At 37.0% G+C, this 19,565-nt stretch overlaps 2 protein-coding genes across 3 annotated transcripts in view; one reads left to right on the top strand and one right to left on the bottom strand.

The window, feature by feature from the left end:
- The window catches only part of LOC306847415 (zinc finger protein 385D-like), an 89,963-nt gene extending 79,288 nt beyond the window's left edge, over positions 1 to 10,675 (top strand). For both annotated transcript variants that reach the window (XM_079381362.1, XM_079381363.1), the window contains 5 exons: positions 2,716 to 3,015; positions 3,682 to 3,869; positions 4,997 to 5,095; positions 5,623 to 5,712; positions 6,786 to 10,675. In XM_079381362.1, the coding sequence (XP_079237488.1) occupies positions 2,716 to 3,015; positions 3,682 to 3,869; positions 4,997 to 5,095; positions 5,623 to 5,712; positions 6,786 to 7,013 (905 nt within the window). In that variant the 3' untranslated portion in view covers positions 7,014 to 10,675. The remainder of the gene's footprint in view (positions 1 to 2,715; positions 3,016 to 3,681; positions 3,870 to 4,996; positions 5,096 to 5,622; positions 5,713 to 6,785) is intronic.
- Positions 10,676 to 11,986: 1,311 nt separating this feature from the next.
- On the bottom strand, positions 11,987 to 14,369 carry LOC306860114 (NF-kappa-B inhibitor-interacting Ras-like protein 2). The gene is made up of 4 exons (XM_079401653.1): positions 14,335 to 14,369; positions 14,008 to 14,159; positions 13,681 to 13,922; positions 11,987 to 12,507 (listed from the first exon to the last, which is right to left on the bottom strand). Exons 2-4 carry the CDS (start codon positions 14,099 to 14,101, stop codon positions 12,265 to 12,267), a joined length of 579 nt encoding a protein of 192 aa, XP_079257779.1. The 5' UTR covers positions 14,102 to 14,159; positions 14,335 to 14,369; the 3' UTR covers positions 11,987 to 12,264.
- Between the last annotated feature and the right edge of the window lie 5,196 nt (positions 14,370 to 19,565).

The raw sequence follows: 19,565 nt of genomic DNA, 5'->3' as shown, positions 1-19,565 counted from the left end.
TCACGGATCGTTTTCATCATGAGCTTGCTGATGTAGTATGAACAAGTGCAGTATTTTACATTTGCTGATTTTGTTTTACAAAGAGAGAGTTAAATATAGCCATCATGCTCTATTCCGTTCTCTTCGCTATCCGTCACTCCATTTTTCCCCATCCGTCCCCGCATGTTTCACATTGCATGTCTTTGCAAAGAGTGAGCTGTCCAAAACGGAAGGATTTCAAAAGAGTGACTCAGATCATATTAGTCTTTGAAGATCCGTTTTACAAGCCCACTGCAAGATATGCACGCACGCGCGCACACACACACACACTCCACGGGGAGATGGGCGCCAAGTGTTACCCAAGGCAATTCTCTCCATTTCATTAACTTTTGCACATTTTTCAGGTGTGAAGGCAAACCTCCCACACACACATTCGTGGTCGCACACAACCTTCCTTTTCCATTTCCTTCTGTATTTTCCTTAAACTCTTCCTCTGTATCCCCTAAGGAACCCCCTTTTAGGGGAATTGGTATAATCTAAAGGTCAATGAGGCACAGAAGGATCAGTCTATCTGATTCCCCAGATGGGGGAATTCAGCAGATCTGTGCACATATCAAAAACAGCCCTATGTGTCGCTCCTCACAAACATGTATGCTAAATAAACACTTTCACGTGTTTAAATCCTGTGCTACTCAGCAAAACTAAGGTATTATGACTCCTACAGTGATTGTGCAATCACTTCAGCTCTCTCTGATAGATCCTAAATTTACAAATACCTATTACATGTCACGTAGGAGGGAGTCCTGCCAGGGGATGTGTTGATTTTATGACAAGGCTCTTACATAGACTTTATTAGCGTCTGGAATGACTATAGTGACTAGACATTGATTTGTTATTTTCATTTATTTCTGTTGTTATTGACTGGTTTTGCTTAAGGTACCCCATTAAACATCAAGTTTAAAAATGATTTATTATATGAAAAAAACTAAATAAAAATACCCTTAAAATCAAACTTAGAAATATTTATATCATACACAAGTTACACAAAACTCAGCAGACTTTTTTGTAGTTTTAGTTTTTGGTTCTTAAGTGTCTTTTGAATTTCAGTAGTTTGTGCTATCGGCAGCCAATAATTCACAACACTAAACACTCTGTGGTCAGCACAAACCATGTTTATCCTTATTTCAGCCTGTGTTTAATGTAGTCTGGGTCACATTTTCTTTTGCCTTGTTCATGTTTTTGAGAGTGAAAGCATGTCATAGCCATGTTGTCCTTTGTGTAATTGGCTATTTACATTCATGCATTTGGCAGATGCTTTTATCCAAAGCACTTTACATTGTATTCAGTCTCTACATTTTCTTTTCAGTTAATGCATTCCCTGGACATTGCCAGATAAATATGTTGAATTTTCACAATTATATGTTTTTTAAGACAGTTTGTAATGAGGACTGTTTCTGTGGCAAACATCAATAGTTCATCCAAAAGGGGTCGAAAATTGTTATTTCTATTTAAGAGTTTTGGGTTTGTTTAGATGGTCAAAAACATGGTATTAAGAGTTCTGTGAGCTCAGTGAAACTTTGAGAGAATTTGGTTTGATTTCTCACTGCCCTGATGGCTGCTATGACCCTTATCTTCTTTTTTAACAGAATAGATCAAATACAAGGACATGAGTTTCAAAGGCAGACTTAAATAAATGATCTGAAGTTCAGCACATGAGCACTATTCTGTAAAAGCACAGCCTTAATAATGTTACATGACCGAAAACAGTCCGTCTGAAAGTGTCCGTATTTGTGTTTGAGTTCCTGTGCTCTGTGCATTTCTGCCAATTTGGATACTAGCCCACAGCTAAATTACAGCTAGCAGACATTCAGATGTTTGGGCGGAATATTTTTATGCTGTATTGTAGTGCTCTGCTGCTGGCTTTCTGCCTTCACATACTGATTGTTAGATTGATATTCAGCTAATAAGTAAAATAACACACAACATAGTTTACAGATGTCTACTAGAGGGTCTATTGTTATTCTTTGCTTGTGTCTGCCTTTTTGTTACATATTTCAATTCATGGTGGTCTAAAATATGTGGAAAGAGCTCTGTATTCCTGTTTATCTCAATAATAGTTACTCGCAGGATCCCCCTGAAGTACCTGATTTGAAATCTGCTATTCTGAAACTTGTCAGGACATTTTCCCATTTTGAAAACATGAACAGATTCACAAGCGTTTTAAAGGAATTAAAGAGATAGTTCTCCCAAAAATTTCCCACGTCACAAGAAATCATATGACCAAAATATTAAAATCTTGGTGCAGGTCAGGAGACAGTTTTGATGTATCGAAGTGACAATGTTCTATTTGTGAAGGATTTATTCTTTTGAATTAAATATTTTTAATGAATCATAAGCAAGTTCACAAAATCGGTATAAGTGATTAATTTACAAATCAGAGCAGTTGGTTCTTGAACTGCACTGCAGTATAACTTTAGAAGACTTGAAATATGCTTTGTATATAATACATGTTTGTTCCACTTTTATAATAATTGTATTACATTTTTTGGTGCTTTTTTGTTATTTTGTAGTTTGACGGCCACAGTATGCACTTGTGCTTTGTAAAACATACAGGCTTAAAATGAGAGTAACTATCTCTTTAATATAAACTCGAACACTTAAACTCAAATATCCAGAAACGCTCCTGTAGTTTTGTGTAACTGATGTCTGACTCGTTCACTTTTTCTCTTTCTTTAGCTGCTGCCTGTGACTCAGATCCTGTCGTGAGGGTGGATGATGCTAACTCTAGTTCGGTGGTCCTGACACCTATATCGGAGGTGTCGTCTGCGGACCTGTCTGTCTCCTCCCCTCACTTCCAGAACCCGGACGGTGTGCTGGAACCCACTGGTGCCCCCAGCGAGACAGCCGCTCAGCAGGACAACCCTACGGGGGACACACCGGCAGAGAAAGACCCCAAAAAGACCAAACAACATCTGCATTGTCCCATCTGCAAAGTCACAGTCAACTCCACCACTCAGATGGATGCTCACAATAGTGGTGCATATCTTTCTTTCTTTATTCATTTATTAATTCACACTACCATTCAAAGGTTTGATTTCAGTAAGAATTTTGTTAAAGAAATTCATCGGAAGTGTCAGTAAATACATTAATAGTGTTACAAAAGATTACTATTTCAAGTAATTACTGTCCTTTTCTACTTTGTTCATTAAAGAATCCTGAAAAAAAAATATTGCTGTTTGCAAAAATTTTAAGCACAAATGTTTTCAACATTCATAATAATGTTACTTGAGCAGCAAATCAGCATATTATAATTATATGTCATATTTGTTTTTGATCACATAAATGCACGAGACTTCTTTTAAAAACTTTAAATTCTTACTGATTGTTAACTTTTTTGGTTTATAAATCAACCGCATAAATGAATAAACAAATGTGAATAATCATACAGCATTAATATTTCACCATCTCCATAATAAACAATAATTTAAATATAATCTAAGATTAGTGTTTTAAATTATAGACTGTTATTGCATACTTATTTAACATCTTTGTTTTTAACATTTACATAACTTTTGTAGTTGTTCTACACATTTCACATTTTTCACAGATTCAAGGTAATTCCATAAATTCACTGAATTTAGTTTATGTGCATAAATAAGTAACCTTCATCATGTGAATTCCTTACCTTTTTACACGCCACAGGCACCAAGCATAAACTAATGATGGAGGGACAGAGTGTTTTGCCACGACGACGAGGAAAGGCAATGTCGTCCCGCCCCTCATGTAAAAGCAAGCGATTGGCCAGTAAGGGGAGTGTGGGCGTGACCAGCAAGAGCTTCTACTGTGAAGTTTGCGAGATCCATGTTAACTCTGAGACTCAGCTTAGCCAGGTAACATAAAACAAATTAGCTCACATGCATATGACACATTGGAATATTGTAAAAAAAAAAAAAAAAATGCTTTAAGTAACATTAACCCTCAGAGCCCATCTTTGGGTCCTAATAAGCCTTTTAAGCTAAAATTAAAATCCAGCCTTGTTCACATTTCCTGTGTTCGCTACTACTTAACCTAGCCTAACTAGCTGTGTTTTATAGCAAGTAGCTACATTGCAAGCTTGTTATTTTATCCAGTCAAAAATGATCTTGACAACCCATTGACAAAACAGCTGCTGGAAATCATCTACGCTATTGACAGACACAGGTTATTCTGTTGGTATTGGTAGTTTTTCTCAGAAGAAACACATCTCTATGGCCAAGTTTGTTACCTGGTACAGTTGTGCTAGCAAAAGCATGTTTGCCCACATAAACAAATTAAATGTAAAAATGTATAAACGTTTGCTCTGCGATTTATTTAAACTGAGTAAACATTTGCATTTGGATTTCTGGGCTGAGTTTTCAATGTTACAGGAACATGTTAGTCAGTCTAAGACAAGTCATTTTAACAGATCTGTGTGTCTCCAGTGCATACTGACTGGCTGAAGTTAAGTTGTAGATACCCCCGTCTGTGCTGGTTACTTGTTAATGTGACTCAGCAAATTTGTCATACTGACATAAGAGCTACTCTGAAAATCTGCTAGCATTCAAACTCACACAAGCTTTGTTCATTGATCATGACCACAGTGAATTTTTCATAATTCATAACCATTCTTATGTGAATTGTTGCATTTAATTGCAGCAATTTACCTAAAATGCTTCTACAATCTACACTTTTTTCAGTTTGTGTCATGAATGAGGAGTTTGTGTGTGTGCTGTTGGCCTGGTGTCAACTCAGGCCTGAGGAACATGACATTTAATGGTATTTCATGCTTCCCTTAAGCTGTCTCTGAAGTGTTAAGTAAACAAGATGAAAAATAAAAAGAAAGAGAGGGCAGGGAAAGAGGTGAAAGGTATTAAAAAGGTAAAGATTTTTAGGAAAAAGCTAAACTGCTCTTATCTTGACAAAGTACCTCATTATTAAAACACCAAGGGTGTCATATGTAAGGCTTGAAAATACACCTTTATTTCTGTATATTGTTTAGCACATGAACAGCCGAAGGCATAAGGATAGACTGGCTGGGAAGCCCCCGAAGCCCAAGTTCAACCCTCACGCCAAGAGCCTGCCTACCTCAGCAGCATCGGTGAGCATAATTACACTTATTTATATGCTAATAGTCATGTCTTTCTGTAGCTCAAAGAGTGGGATAGCAAGGTGCTAGCAACGTCAAAGTCACGAGTCCAATTCCCAGAGAATTCATGTCGAAATGTAAACTCGAATGCAATGCTATTCTTTTTGGATAGAAGCACCAGCCAGATTTATAAATGTAAATGTAATAGTCGTATTCAGCTAATCAGTACAGAGTACTTTAAAAAAAATAATCAAATATGATTGTATCCTATGCTGATGTAGTACAAATGCATATTAAAAACCAGAGTTAATTTTAAACAATAGGACTGATGATGATTGACAGGATAAAATAATAAAGCGTACCTCTTCTCAGCATGACAGAGAGGAAAGGGAAAAGGGAGAGGAAGTTATTGAGAGGAGGATGCCAGCAAACAGGCTAATCGTGATACAAAGAGTAATTTTGCGTAATTAAAATAATTAGTCTGCTACACACACACACACACACATGATTATAGCAGCTCTTCTGATCTGTTCCAGCAGGGTGTCAGATGGAACGGTTATGCGGGTGGCGCAGTGTCTGCTATGAAGAAAGTTATCAACCAATGCAATCTGTCCTCTCTGTCCTCACAGGTGAGTGACAGAACTTAAACCCAATTAACTGTCTCTTAAAGGTGTACTGTATAATTTATGCACCATATCACAACATTAAATCAACAAATGGTGTGACTTTGGGGCGGGACTATATATTTCAAAATGAAAGAAAAGGGGTATTTAAAACTTGTGTGAAAACATTCATTCTCTATGGTGTAGCCAGAACTATGGTCCCACAGGGAGCTGAGGTTGACGTAAGAAATATTTAAATAGATGAATAAATTATTAAAATATAATAAAATAATTAAATTGAATCCAAATTAATGTGCTAAAACTAAAACACAAAGGGTTTTCCCCTAATAACTCTTGTTTTTATTGAAGAATGTGTTTTTTTAAACTTCTAGATTCACAAAATGAATAGTTGTTAATTAGATTTAATATATAAATTAGCGCTGTCAGTCGATTAAAAAAATGAACTAATTAATTACATTTTGTCTGAAATTAATCACGATTAATCCCACCTAACATTGAAGTTTTTAAATATACTTTTATATTGCAATAATTTCACATTCAGTATTTAAATTAATGTAGAAACAACATAATTTAATGGCATCTTTTTTATGACTGAAGGTGACAGATACCAATACTATGATGTCTCTATGAAATTGTTCTTTTTTTCCTAATATTTAACCATTGACTCTAGCCATTCAACATTACAGTATAAATGAGAGCTAACAATTTTAGTATTTATTAGACTTTAAAAAATAACTTCTAATTTAAGTGAATTTAAAACAATCTTCACATAAACCCATCATAATAAATGTCATATTTAGCTATCTGTGCCCTTCAGCAAGTAGGAAATATACAGAAATTGAATCACTGAGCTACACTATAGCTTTTAAAGTTTGAAATATAGATTATTAACGAAATATGTTACAAGATAATGCCATTTCAGTTTTTACAAGCCATTTCTGAGTTAAAATTGTTTCACCACCAAATTTTTTGTGTAGTGGCACAGATATTTTTCACTGCACCATCAAAAATAGCTTCGTGGTATCATAATGATTCATTCTGTCTCTCTCTCACTCTTTCTTTCTCTCTCTCTCTCTCAGACTAAACTGGTTCTGCAGAAGCAATTGACTAAAAATCTGGCCGCCAGCTTCCTTCACACCTCCTTAACTCCGCCCACCCTCTGCACAGTCGCAGCCAATCCTCTCGCGCTGCGACACCCGCCGGGCACTACTTTCATTCAGACGCCGATCCTCGGCCCTGCCCTCTTTAGACCAGCACCTGGACCTCTGAGAGCAACACACACTCCCATCATATTTTCCCCTTATTGATCACCTCGAAAACAAAACAAACACGCTCTTACAACAAGGCCGCACATACACGTGATTTAGTCTTACAATCCGTTCTCAGTGCTGACGGTCTCTGTGCAAACTTTGTCCGTGCTCCCGCTCTCTCCAAGCTGTATACACTTAAGTATATAAACACAAACACACACTCCCATAGTGTTCCCTATCCTCCTCAAAACCTGTGACTCTGAGAGGGTCACGCTTGAACTATGCAGCAAAGGGAGAGAAAGTGTGTGTGAGAGAGAGAGAGAGAGAAAGACCATATTTGGGAATATAGGAGGGGCCTCATTGCAAACACCAGCCCACTATGCAGATGAACGCTTGATTGACAGGACAAGACTGATATAGGAGTGAAAGAGCGATAAGAAGGATATTTAGCTTTGCTTTATGAGATATTTATCATTATACAGATATTAATCAGGTTTTTATTCTATAATTTATTAGAGGAAAGCCAATTTTAGAGACCTATAACTGCGCTAGCTGTTCGTTTAGTGAGGAAATGCAAACATCCCTTTACTTGATGCTTTTTTTTAAGTATTTTCAAATGTTATTAGTCTGTTCTCATGTCGTTCCACATGGATATGTTGCCGTCGTTCTGTGTATTCGCAAACATTGAGTAACCTCATCTGACTGGCTTTTGTTACAAACACAAACCTCATTGGTCTGTCAGTTTACAGATGCTAAGGCTTTCTGTCATGGGTAATCACAGAATAACACAGAGTGCCAGTCTAATATACGAAGGTGACAATTTGGTAGCAAGGCAACACACACACACACACACACTCGCTCCCAATCAGTGTCGTAATTTTCTCAGTGTTGATGCATAGATTAGATGATTTGAGATTGCAGATGCACACACACAAACACACAAAACCTCAGATGAGATGATTACGCTTCAGTCACAGTTTGACGTGGCCTTTTATGTCCGCATATTTTGTTCTCAGTATTCCCTCATTACAGCCTCACAAAGGTCAGTGTGCCTGTCAAAAATCTGTCCGCGTCCCATTTTGATTAAGATCTAAACCCTCACCATGTTATTTGCTTGTGTGTGTGTGTGTGTGTGTGTTTGATCCGAAACCTGTCACGAGTTCATTACTCTCAATTTTATTCAGAATAGCATTTTCGATTCTGGAAGCATCATTGATTTATTTGCACAGAGGAGCCATTGCCAAAACATAATGACCATAATAGCGGTTACTGAATATACATTAGTACTCTTGAAAGGAGTATTTTAAGATTATGCTTGAATAGCAACGTATTACATTTCAGATATATTAAACAAGTATACAAGTGTGAACAAAGTCATATCGCTTTTCTCCAGATCAGTGTCATCTGATGGTTTTGGATGGACTAATAAGACTGATCATCTGACTTCAGACCTGTAGAATTAGATGTTGCTGTTGAGTCTATGTTGTACCATTGTTCATCTATTTTTTTTTTTTTTTTAAATGTGCCCTAGCATACAAAGCTTTTTGTAAATATTTTATGAATACAGCTTTTAAAAGTGAATCATTAACATTTATAATATATACAATTAGAGTAAATATGTAGAATTTTATGAGATGTTTAATGTAGATTCTTTATCTGGTTATTGTAATTAATGTTATAATAAGAACGAGCTCTACTTGAAGTTATTACTTTTTGTCACCATTTCTGCAGAGACATGCATACTGAAATAAGGAGATAATCTAATGCGAAGTAGATAAGATTGTAGTTTTTACGTCAAAATTGTTAATCAAAGTGCTTGTGAGAGAAAGAAGGCGACGGAATATAAGAAATACTGCTAAAAACGGGCCGAGACTCAGACACCCAGACAAGGCCTCAGAGCCTGGAGTCACGGGTGAGTCTCAAGCCCACTCAGGGCTCTTGCTTTTCAGAGGATGGTTTGCCCTTGAGGGATTGAAGCCTGGGGCCTTGAACAGATCTAACTAACAACAGCCATATTGACACTTCAAGAGGCACAACATGGACAAATTCTGCTTTTTTTTCTGAGGACACTTTAGAACAAGGACTTTGCTTGGACTCCATTTGTGTGTGCGTGTGTGTTTTGATAACTCCTGAACGTCAAACTGATCTCCATAAGGTCCAAGGAAGGACAAATAGCGAATGAAAAATAACTTTGGTCCATCGTTGGATACCTTCATGCTTTCTTGAGGCACAAGAAGACGTAACCGCACCATTCCTAGTTGTGTCGTCCTCATGAGGTCCATACAGCAGATATGGCTGTTATGATAATGTGACGGTCTCTGGTAGGTGGATGATTTCACATGTTGTCTAAAAATAACAGTTCCAAAATATCTTTTAAGGTTGTTTGTTGGGATTTTATGTTGCTTTTTCAGTTCAGTGAAATTCAATCTTTAAGCAATAATGACGGAAACTGGAACCTTTTTTTAAGAAAACTGAAGATTACTCTGTTTCTTTCTCTCTCTCTCTATCTATCTATCTTTAGTGTACATGTTTCTTCCCTCGTTCTCTTAATGTTGTGAGTGCTCTTGATGTAGTGCACAGTGTTGCTATTGCCAATCTGGAGGACATTGAAAAGCTTAATATGACATTTCTCCCCCTTTATTTTACACCGATGGAATCTGTTTGTCACAGGACGGTCATGGAAACATCCGTTGCCAGCAGTGACAAGACAGTGGATGGCATTTCCCATTTCTTCCATGTTTGTTCAGGGCGAATTTGACTACTCAAACTCCCTTTTACTTCCTGCACTGTTTTGCCTGCCTTGTGCCAAACTATACTCATTAATGCCAAAATGCCAAATTTAAGTTTTTTCTTTTGATAATAATCAAGTAGACTGCACATACGAGTGTGAAACTCTCATATGATCAAAAAGCACAAAAAAAGTTTCTCCCATGAATGTGTTGGAAATCATGGAGCCTCGTGTGAAAACGTGCATGTGTGCGTGTAAACTGAAATAAATGTGAATTAGCCTATGTCCAATCCAACTAGATGTTTCTTAAGCATGAACAAAGATGAGAAGATTGCAATATCGCTTAAAAGGGACATGGCCAGTATTGCGTAATTTAAATAATGGCAGACATTATATATGGTATTTGTTCTTTGTGCTCAATACATTTCTGTCTGTGACTGATCTAACATTGATCTGAACTGTCAGCTGACACAAAGGAAAACGTATTTTCATAGGATTTTGCGTCTTGGTTTTCTGACTCATTTGCTCTTTCTCTGTAAAGGGTGTGTATGAATGCGTGAAAACGAAATAAAGTAGAGAGAGAGAAATAAATCGATTAGACTTCCACCCCAGTGCTCTGGCTGTTCTTTTGGGGGCTTATGGGACTCCTGGTTATTGACCAAAGGATGACAGCTTGTCACGGGCTTCTTGCTTTATAATGACAAACCTGTCGAAACTTCCCAGTTCGAGGTAAACATAGCAAAACTAGCCAAAAAATCTACCGACTGGTATCCACGATAATACACACAGGCACTCATTCTCATTCCAATCGTTCGCCTCAACTAGTGTGCACCATCTTGTGTTTACAATGAGAATGGCAAGAATATGAAAGAGAGACAGATTTTTCAAGTTTTACAAGTCGTTTTAACCTTTATATTCATTAAACATTTCAAGTTTAGAATAATAGTAGTAGTATATCTCCATTGTTATTAATTACAAATTTTTAAATTATAAAAAAAAAAAAAAGATAATTTAAATATAAATTATAAAAGTAGTATAATCAGTAGTACTTGTTTCAGAATGTTCAGGAAACATTTAAAAGTTTGTGAAATGCTAAAATAGAATGTCCCTTTTAGAGAGTGCATTTTTTAAACTATATATTGTGTGAAGTTTGCAATGTGTGTAGTGTATTGTGTAACAATGAGTAAAAAGGACATTTGCATAATATGAAGCATTTGATCTGTGATCTGTAAACACTATTGATGCACACTGATGCAAGCCTCGTGAAATGAAGGATAGCTTGAAGCAAGCGTTAACTTTAGACATTGTTCAAGACACACACACACACACTTTCCCTGGCAGAAGTGGAGAGCCCTCTATTATAAGGTCACTGCCGATCTAGCCATGAACTAAATGAAATATCTACTCCATAAAAAGATAGATAAAGGGCAAATAAAACCAATTCTCCCGTTTACTCCCCCTGAAGAGAGACTGCAGATATGTCAGGCTCATTCAGATGGAAGATGGCTGCTGTGCTGTTAAACAGACAAGATTGTAAGTATGTGTAAGGATCAGGTGCTTAAAATTGATAGTCTTTAGAAAACATTATTTTTGGCCATTGTGTAAATTAAGCGTTAATTTAGATTTAGATTAGAAAAATGAATGAGCGGTAAACAATTGTAGCCAAGCAGCTTTATTAAGATTTTAAAAAGCTGCTCATACAGTCTTTGTTTCAGACAAAAATGCTTTTAAACAAACGTCAAAATGTAGGCCTATTTGAAAGCGATCTCAGCTAAAAAAATAAGAGTCAAATCTTCAGTCATACTTTTTCCATGTAAAAAGAACAGAAATATATTGTATATGTTCACAATTGAAAGCTAACATTACACAATATGACTGACTACTCATGAAATACAGTCATCCGGGTAAAAAGTACAATGGCACAGTGGTGAACTCTCACTCACAATCAAACAAACACAAATTTGACTTACTTGGGTGTTCTTATGGAATGAATCTGACACAAAAATATGAACACCTGAAAATAAGTAAAACATCCATGCAGTCCTCTTAACTAAATTAAGACAATCTTCTGTCATCATGGCACAAATGTCATTAAATGTCAGAATTGAACAAGTTGAATCATCCTAGCTGATTTCACATAGGATATAACAACTTTTTGCAATGTAGAGGTATATGTGTATATGTATATATATATATATATATATATATATATATATATATATATATATATATATATATATATATATATATATATATATATATATATATATATATATATATATATATATATATTTCAGTGTAAAAGCAGTATTTTCTGTCAGTCAGTTTCTTCAAGATAAGCATGAGATAAATATATTACAGCAACATGGATTCTATCCTGTAGGTTTAAGAATATAAAACTTCATTAATGCAGTAACTTCATACAGTGTGCTAAACTTATAATGGCACTCCACGTTCAAATGTTTCGAAGGATATAAAATCGAGTGTCTGTTGATGTCCCTCTTTAGAGATTTGCCTGGCATCTCTCTTCTAACATATCTTTATGTTACTCCGTCAGCTCTATTGCTATCTTCTCCATCTCTAGCTGTCCAGGGAGCCGCTGCCCTTGTTCTTGTTGCGGCTGAGTGGGAAGGTGGATTTGCTCTGAGGCTGGGTCATTTTGCTGGCCAGATGGACAAAGGGTTCGATAAGCGTTCGTCTGTCGGTCACAGAGACCTCCCACAGCCTGACCTTCTCCTGCCGTGCCCACTGCTGAGCCGCCTCGCTGTCCACTCTCCTCTGATCCTGCAGGTCCAACTTATTACCCACAACAACAATAGTCACCTGTGAGACAGAGAAAGAGAGTTTCTTTACATTTATTTCATGATGTCTGCTTACAATGTCATTTTTTAGCTTGAAAAATTGTCATGCTTTATCTCAAAATATCAATTAAAATTTGATTCCTCGTGATTTGACACTACAGTTCAAAAATTTGGGATGGCAAGACTTTTTTATATTTCACAAGAACTCTTATGCTCACCAAGGCTGCGTTTATTTGATAAAAATATTAGCAATACAACCGTTTTCTATTTTAATATATTCTAAAATGTAATTTATTCCTGTGCTGGCCAAAGCTGTATTGTCAGCATCATTCCTCCAGTCTTCAGTGTCACATGATCCTTCAGAAATCATTCTAACATGCTGATTTGCTGCTCAGAAAACTTTTGTTCTGCTTAATATGTTTACACTCAGCTAACAAAAACATATTCAAAGAACATTTCCTAATGTTAAGGGAACATTTTATTTGATCATTTTGCAAATGTTATGGAAATGTAACGTTTGAATGATCTCTAAACCGTCTGACACAAATAGTAACATTTACAAAAACATCTGATAAACGGCCAAATAAAACAACGAAAAAAGGTTCCATGAAAGATATACAATGTTTTTGTGCTATCCTTATTTTAATGGTACTGGAATAACTCAGAACCTTGCCAGAACGTTCTCTATTAGCTGGGTAGAACTGTCACACATTTTTTCGGGTTTTTGATGAATATACAGTAGTATAATGTAAGTTCAAAAGAAAATAATTTATTTGAAATATAAAACTATTTTAACCCTATACACGTCTTTACTGAAACTGTTGATTAATACGTCAATATTCAGTATTTTATATATATATATATTAGTGCTGTCAAACAATTAATCGTGATTCATCGCATCCAAAATAACAAATTGTTTACATAGTATATATCTGTGTATTGTGTATATTTATTACGTATATATAAATACACACCCATGCATGTATATATTGAAGAAAAATATGTTAAGTTTATATATTAAATATATTTATATATAATATAAATTACATGAATATAAATATCTACATGTAATTACATGTAAATATTTTCTATATATATATATGTGTGTGTGTGTGTGTGTGTGTGTGTGTGTATATATATAAACCCCAAACTTTTGAAGGGTGGTGTGCAGTCAGTGCACAACTAACACACAGACCTCTTTTTTGTCACGGCAGCGGTCGATGTCTTTCTTCAGAGCCTCGACGCGTTTGAAGGACTCTTTGCTGTCGATGCTGTAGACGAGCACGAAGCCGTCGGCGAAGGTGAAGTAGTGTCGCGGAAACTCGTGACCGTCGCGCAGCCCGCGAGTGTCGTAAAACCGCACCTGCTCTCGGGTGCCGCGGTCCGTTTCCACTGACCCGATGTAAATGTCCTCCAGTGTCTCCATGGTCTCTGAACCTGCCACACCGGTACCATAAGAATCTGTACTGCTCAGGGTTTAAGAAATGGCTCGTGTCAGGCGGGCGCTGTCATAAACACTCACCTGCGACATGGTTGGCGTACAGTAACTGCTCCAGAACCGCGGTTTTCCCCACTGACCCCTGGCCACACACCACCACCTTGCAGCTCTTGCCCATGATCACTTACAACCGCGCAGTCTTCATTAAAGTATAAAAGCTGGGTTGTAGTAGAAACCTGTTACAACGAGAGAATACCGATGTGCAATAATAATGCTTTATGAGCGCTGCCCACACTGGTTTACATAAACCTGCTGCGCCTGTCAGAGTGTATCAGATTACTGTATAATTGAATTCATCTTTGATAAGTATTAAATGCATTGAAGAAGCGTTTAAAGAAAAACTGGACTTACCGCACTCTCTTCCTGTTTATGTCAGATTTCAGCCTTCGACGAAATTTGACACCAGTTCCGTTGAGCTGAAGAGCGCCCTCTGTGTCTGGAGGACAACACTACATGCCGGCACATGGAATACATATATAGGCATTACATGGGTATTACAAAAAATGTAAAAAAAAATAATAATACAAAATAAATAATTACAAACATGACTTTGGGACTGCGTGTGGAGAAATATATATATATGTGTGTGTGTGTGTGAGTGTGTGTAGGCCTATGTATGTTTTTTTGATAAAAAAGCAGAAATTATATTGTACAAACACATTCAGCAGAACATTAAAGAGCATTTGACAATGTTTCAAAGAAAACACAGAAGAAAAAACACTTAAGATAAAAAAACTAATGAATATAGTTAAAAAAAAACTAATGAACATAGTAAAAAAGATAAATAGGCCTACATACATTTTTTTAAAAGTATGATGTTATTTAAAAACAACTACAAATAAATAAAAATAAATTAAATCAACTGGAAAAAGTTGACAAGTTGGAGGAGAGTAGATTAAACCTGGAATCTGCCACATTAATATTTGTTATCAGTATAGCATTCTTCATGTAACACATTATGACATAGAACAGAATGAAATTTGAATAAAGGGTAATAAAACATTTTGTTCGTGAATCACTCTCTATTTTTACTGAATCGATTGGATGAATGAATGATTTAGTTACTCGGCTGACCACCTGTGATAGTACAGTCATTCTTGAGAAGTGGGACAAAACAGCGTGCAAAATTGAAAAAAATAAAACTTTGTACTCAGACAAATGAAACTACATGTATGTATTGTCGTGGAAATTCCCAATACTAATCTGATTCACCACTGACAAATCAAACAACCTCCAGTTGTCAGTAATAAAATACAGTACTACAGTTCCAATACAGTACTGCAGTACCTTCGAGGTAATTCCCGTCCTGAATATAATACAATATAATACTACAGTATCTCGAGGTAATTCCCTTCTCGAATACTTCTAATACATTTCCAATACTTCGGGGTAATTCCCTTCCCCTGTCCCGTCAAGAAACTACTATCACTACCTCAATCACACATGGTTTTTAGCATCTATACACTCTCACCGCCCTTCTCAGCTGTACGCTGTTACCTCAGCCCGAGGATGGCTCTATAGTCTTCCAGCACTATCACTGTCTTTGCGGTGGTCTTTTGAGCGTAGAATCTGAAGTACTTCTATTCCTCAGCTGCGCAGCATACAGTGCCCTCCAAAAGTATTGGAACAGTAAAGACAAAATTGCTCTGTTGGCTGTGGAGTCAAGACATTTACAAATATGATTAAAAGATCAATATGAGACAAAACTACAGAATGTCACGTTTTATTATTGGGTAATTCAACACATAGATGTTTTATCAGCTAAGAAGTTCAGCACGTTTAGAGTTTCATCCCTCTATCTGATGTGAGGATAAGTATTGGAACAGATGCCTCACAGGTCTTTCCAAGTGATCAGCTGTGTCCTGTTGCATTAATTCTTCAGATATTAAAAGCAGGGTGTGATGGAGAGACTTTAGTGGCCTTCCATCACTGCTTTACTGCGTTCGACTTGGTTTTATTTGAATGTATTTCTGATCCAGCCGAGTAGGCGTGGCAGTAAATGTATTCTTGTAAAAGTGCTAATTTTATGCTAATGCTATGTATGAGTGCATTTCAAATGTTATGATTTATTCGTTTTTGATTTGCATTATGATTGGTATTTATTTAGGCTCTTGTTTCTAAATCTCATGGATGAATCAAAGTCAAGAGTTTTTATTTTATAGAAATGGTATGTCCCAATTTGGGAGAGCGGGAAACTGTGTATTTAAGATGGCCGTCACTACTGCAAAGGAGGACGGATAATGAGCTTGTGAATGGGATTGCGCTGTGAAGCATGTAAAACTCTAGCCTCAGTGAATTGGAGGGGAGTTAGTATTGTTCTTAGTACTTAGCAGTTTATACTGTTTTTATATCAATCAGTGTTGTAAGCTCTCAGTTCTATTTATTTGCACATTTTTGCACATCTGCTCTAAATAAACATCTTTGTGGACGCCAACTTCGCTCCGGCATTTGTGAACCTCCTTGTGGCTGCTCGGGTCCTTATCACACAGGGAATGTGTCGCATCAGTTATATCTATTTCTTCTGTATTCTGAATCTTGCATTCGATGATGACACACAAACCAGGATGAAGATGAGGGAGCTGACTTTGAGAGAAAACCAAGCAATTTGGATGCTAAAAGAAAAGAGGAAGTCAATTAGAGCTCTAGCAAAAACAAAGGGTATGGAGAAATCAAGAGTTTGGAAACCACCAGCAACCAACAACTACCTGATCGGCTGAGAAAACAACAGTAGCTGATGACAGACAAATAAAAAAAGCTATGAAAATGTATCCTAAAAGACATGTCTGTGAAATCCCCAACAACTTCCAGAAAGCTGGGGTGATGCTCTGACAATCTACTGTCCTCAGGAGACTTTGACACAGAATTACAGATGCTACACAGCAAGATGCAAACCTCTGACCAGCACCAAAAATAGAAAGGCAAGACTAGAGTTTACAAAAAAGCACAAAGGTGAGCCAGAAGAGTTTTGGAACTGTGTTTATGGACCGATGAGACAAAGATGAACCTTTATCTAAGTGATGGGAAAGCAAAAATGTGGAGAAAAAGGGAACTGCAATGATCCCGAGCATACAGCCTCATCTGTAAAGCAAGGTGGAGGTGGTGTCATGGCATGGGCATGCATGGCTGCCTCTGGAACAGGCCCTCTCAACTTTACTGATGACTTAATGTATGATGACAGTAGCAGAATGAATTTAGAAGGGTACAAAACCATCTTGCCTACCAATATTCAAGAAAATGCCACCAGATTCATTGGGAAGTGCTTCATATTGCATCAGGACAATGACCCAAAACACCCTGCCAGTTCCGTCAAGGAATTTATAAGGGCAAAGAAATGTAAAGTCTTAGATTGCCCAAGTCAATCTCCAGATTTAAATCCGATTGAACATGAATTTCACCAGCTGAAGAGGAGAGTAAAGGCAGAAACTCCCCAAAACAAGCAACAATTGGAATTGGCTGCATTAAAGGCTGGGAAAAGTATTTCAGAGGATGAGACCAAGAGTCTGGTGATGTCTACGGGTCACAGACTCACTGCTGTGATTGTGTGCAAGGGATCTGCAACTAAATAATAGCTTTTAATCTTTTATATCTGCCCTATGTTCAACTGTCCCAATACTTATGCTCACATCAATGAGTGGGATGAACTCTAAAAGTGCTGAGCTTCTTAGCTGATAAAACATCTATGTGTTGAATCACCCAATAATAAAATGTGACATTCTGTAGTTTTGTCTCATATTCATCTTTTAATCATATTTGCAAATGTTTTGACTCCACAGCCAACAGAGCAATTTTGTCTTTACTGTTCCGATACTTTTGGAGGGCACTGTATATCAGACACCACTCCCAAGTTGCTCTTTGCAGGAATGAAAGTTTATTCACGGCCGGGAGCCCACTCACAACAACCAAGAGAGACTCCCTGAACAGAAAGATACATGTATGTTTGAAGAGTTCAGATGCAAAAGCCTTTAAGTGCCGTCTGAAATTTTCTTCTAAAATTAGCATTTTTATCAGGCTCCTATATTTATGTTTAGCTATTTCACTTTAATTGCATAGAAAAGGACCTATACATTGCCACTACAATACATTTTACTGAACTTAAACATAGGAGCCTGATAAAAATTATTTATTTTAGATAAAAATTTCAGATGGCACTTGCATCTGAGCTCTTCATACCTTGTTGTTGAGTAAAAATCAATATCACTCAAGTCTTCTTCACTGTAATTGGTTATACTGATCTGGTCATTGGTTTGTCAAATGACTGTTCTACTGTTTTAAGCACTTTTGGGGTAAATACAGATTATTTAATCACAGAGACACGGCCTTTGATCTGAGCATCCTTAGTCTGCACTTTTCTGAACCTTCTATGTTGAACATACCCTTTTGACTCCTTCTGAGGCCATTACATCAAATATTTCCATCACGGTATCTTATATGTACTCAGCTACTGATCTAAGCTTTGATGCAACCTCCCAACTTTTCTCTTTTTTTAACAAAATGTGCTTTTTTACATTGGACTCTGTAATATAAATTCAACATTATCTTTAACAGCATTCAAGATGATTTTAACATTTCAAAACACATTCTCTTGTTAGCAGACAGATTAGCCTACACTTTCACATGTGACCAACAATTCCACAACAAATATAAAATATCATAATGAAATATTATCAAAATATTTCTCTGACAGAGGTGACGCCCCAGCTGAAATAAACAATAGAACCCTGCCCAAAACACAATAGAAAATGTAATGGATTGAATGGTTATAATGGGAATTGTAATGGAAACTATAATGGTGTCTACTGGTATGTAATGGATTCTATTGGTGGGATGTTAAATCCTATTGTAAAAATGCCCAAAGCACACTACAAAAAGGAATATTGTAATGGTTTTACTGGAAAAAGCTAATGGTTTATAATGGAAACCATTGGAATTTCTGTGATGGTTTCTATTGGGCTTCTATTGTTTTTTTTTTTAGCAGGGGCATCTGACGGTGGTGACGAAAACCAGAATTTGCCGTCTTTTTAACTATCAAATGAAGTGAAGACATACTGGCAAGTATGGTGACCCATACTCAGAATTCGTGCTGTGCATTTAACCCATCAAACGTGCACACACACAGCAGTGAACACACACACACCGTGAACACACACCCGGAGCAGTGGGCAGCCATTTATGCTGCGGCGCCCGGGGAGCAGTTGGGGGTTCGGTGCCTTGCTCAAGGGCACCTCAGTCGTGGTATTGAGGGTGGAGAGAGCGCTGGACATTTACTCCCCCCACCTACAATCCCTGCCGGCCCGAGACTCGAACCCGCAACCTTTGGATTACGAGTCCGACTCTCTAACCATTAGGCCACGATTTCCCCAATGGATCAATCAATTACTGTACCAAAACAAACACAACATACAATGAGTATGTTATTGTTCATAAAGCTTTTATTCGAGAGTCACATTGAAGTATTTTTGGAACACAAAATCTTATGGTGGTGACATCTGACAATGTTGACAAATTTGGCATTTCATTGACAAAACAAATAGAGTTCATGTAGTAGCCATTTAGTTTTTTCTGTTGTTCATTTGTCGCCACCT

The sequence above is a fragment of the Barbus barbus genome (genome assembly GCF_936440315.1).
Source record: "Barbus barbus genome assembly, chromosome: 3".
NCBI lineage: Eukaryota > Metazoa > Chordata > Actinopteri > Cypriniformes > Cyprinidae > Barbus > Barbus barbus.
This window is presented reverse-complemented; position numbering and strand designations above follow the sequence as displayed.

Excerpts from the sequence above, each read along its gene's own strand:
- LOC306860114 (XM_079401653.1), bottom strand. The coding sequence starts at position 14,101 with ATGGGCAAGAGCTGCAAGGTGGTGGTGTGTGGCCAGGGGTCAGTGGGG. Across the intron at positions 13,923-14,007 it reads GTACGCCAACCATGTCGCAG|GTTCAGAGACCATGGAGACA; the intron begins GTGAGTGTTTAT and ends CCGGTGTGGCAG. Across the intron at positions 12,508-13,680 it reads GCTGCCGTGACAAAAAAGAG|GTGACTATTGTTGTTGTGGG; the intron begins GTCTGTGTGTTA and ends TCTGTCTCACAG.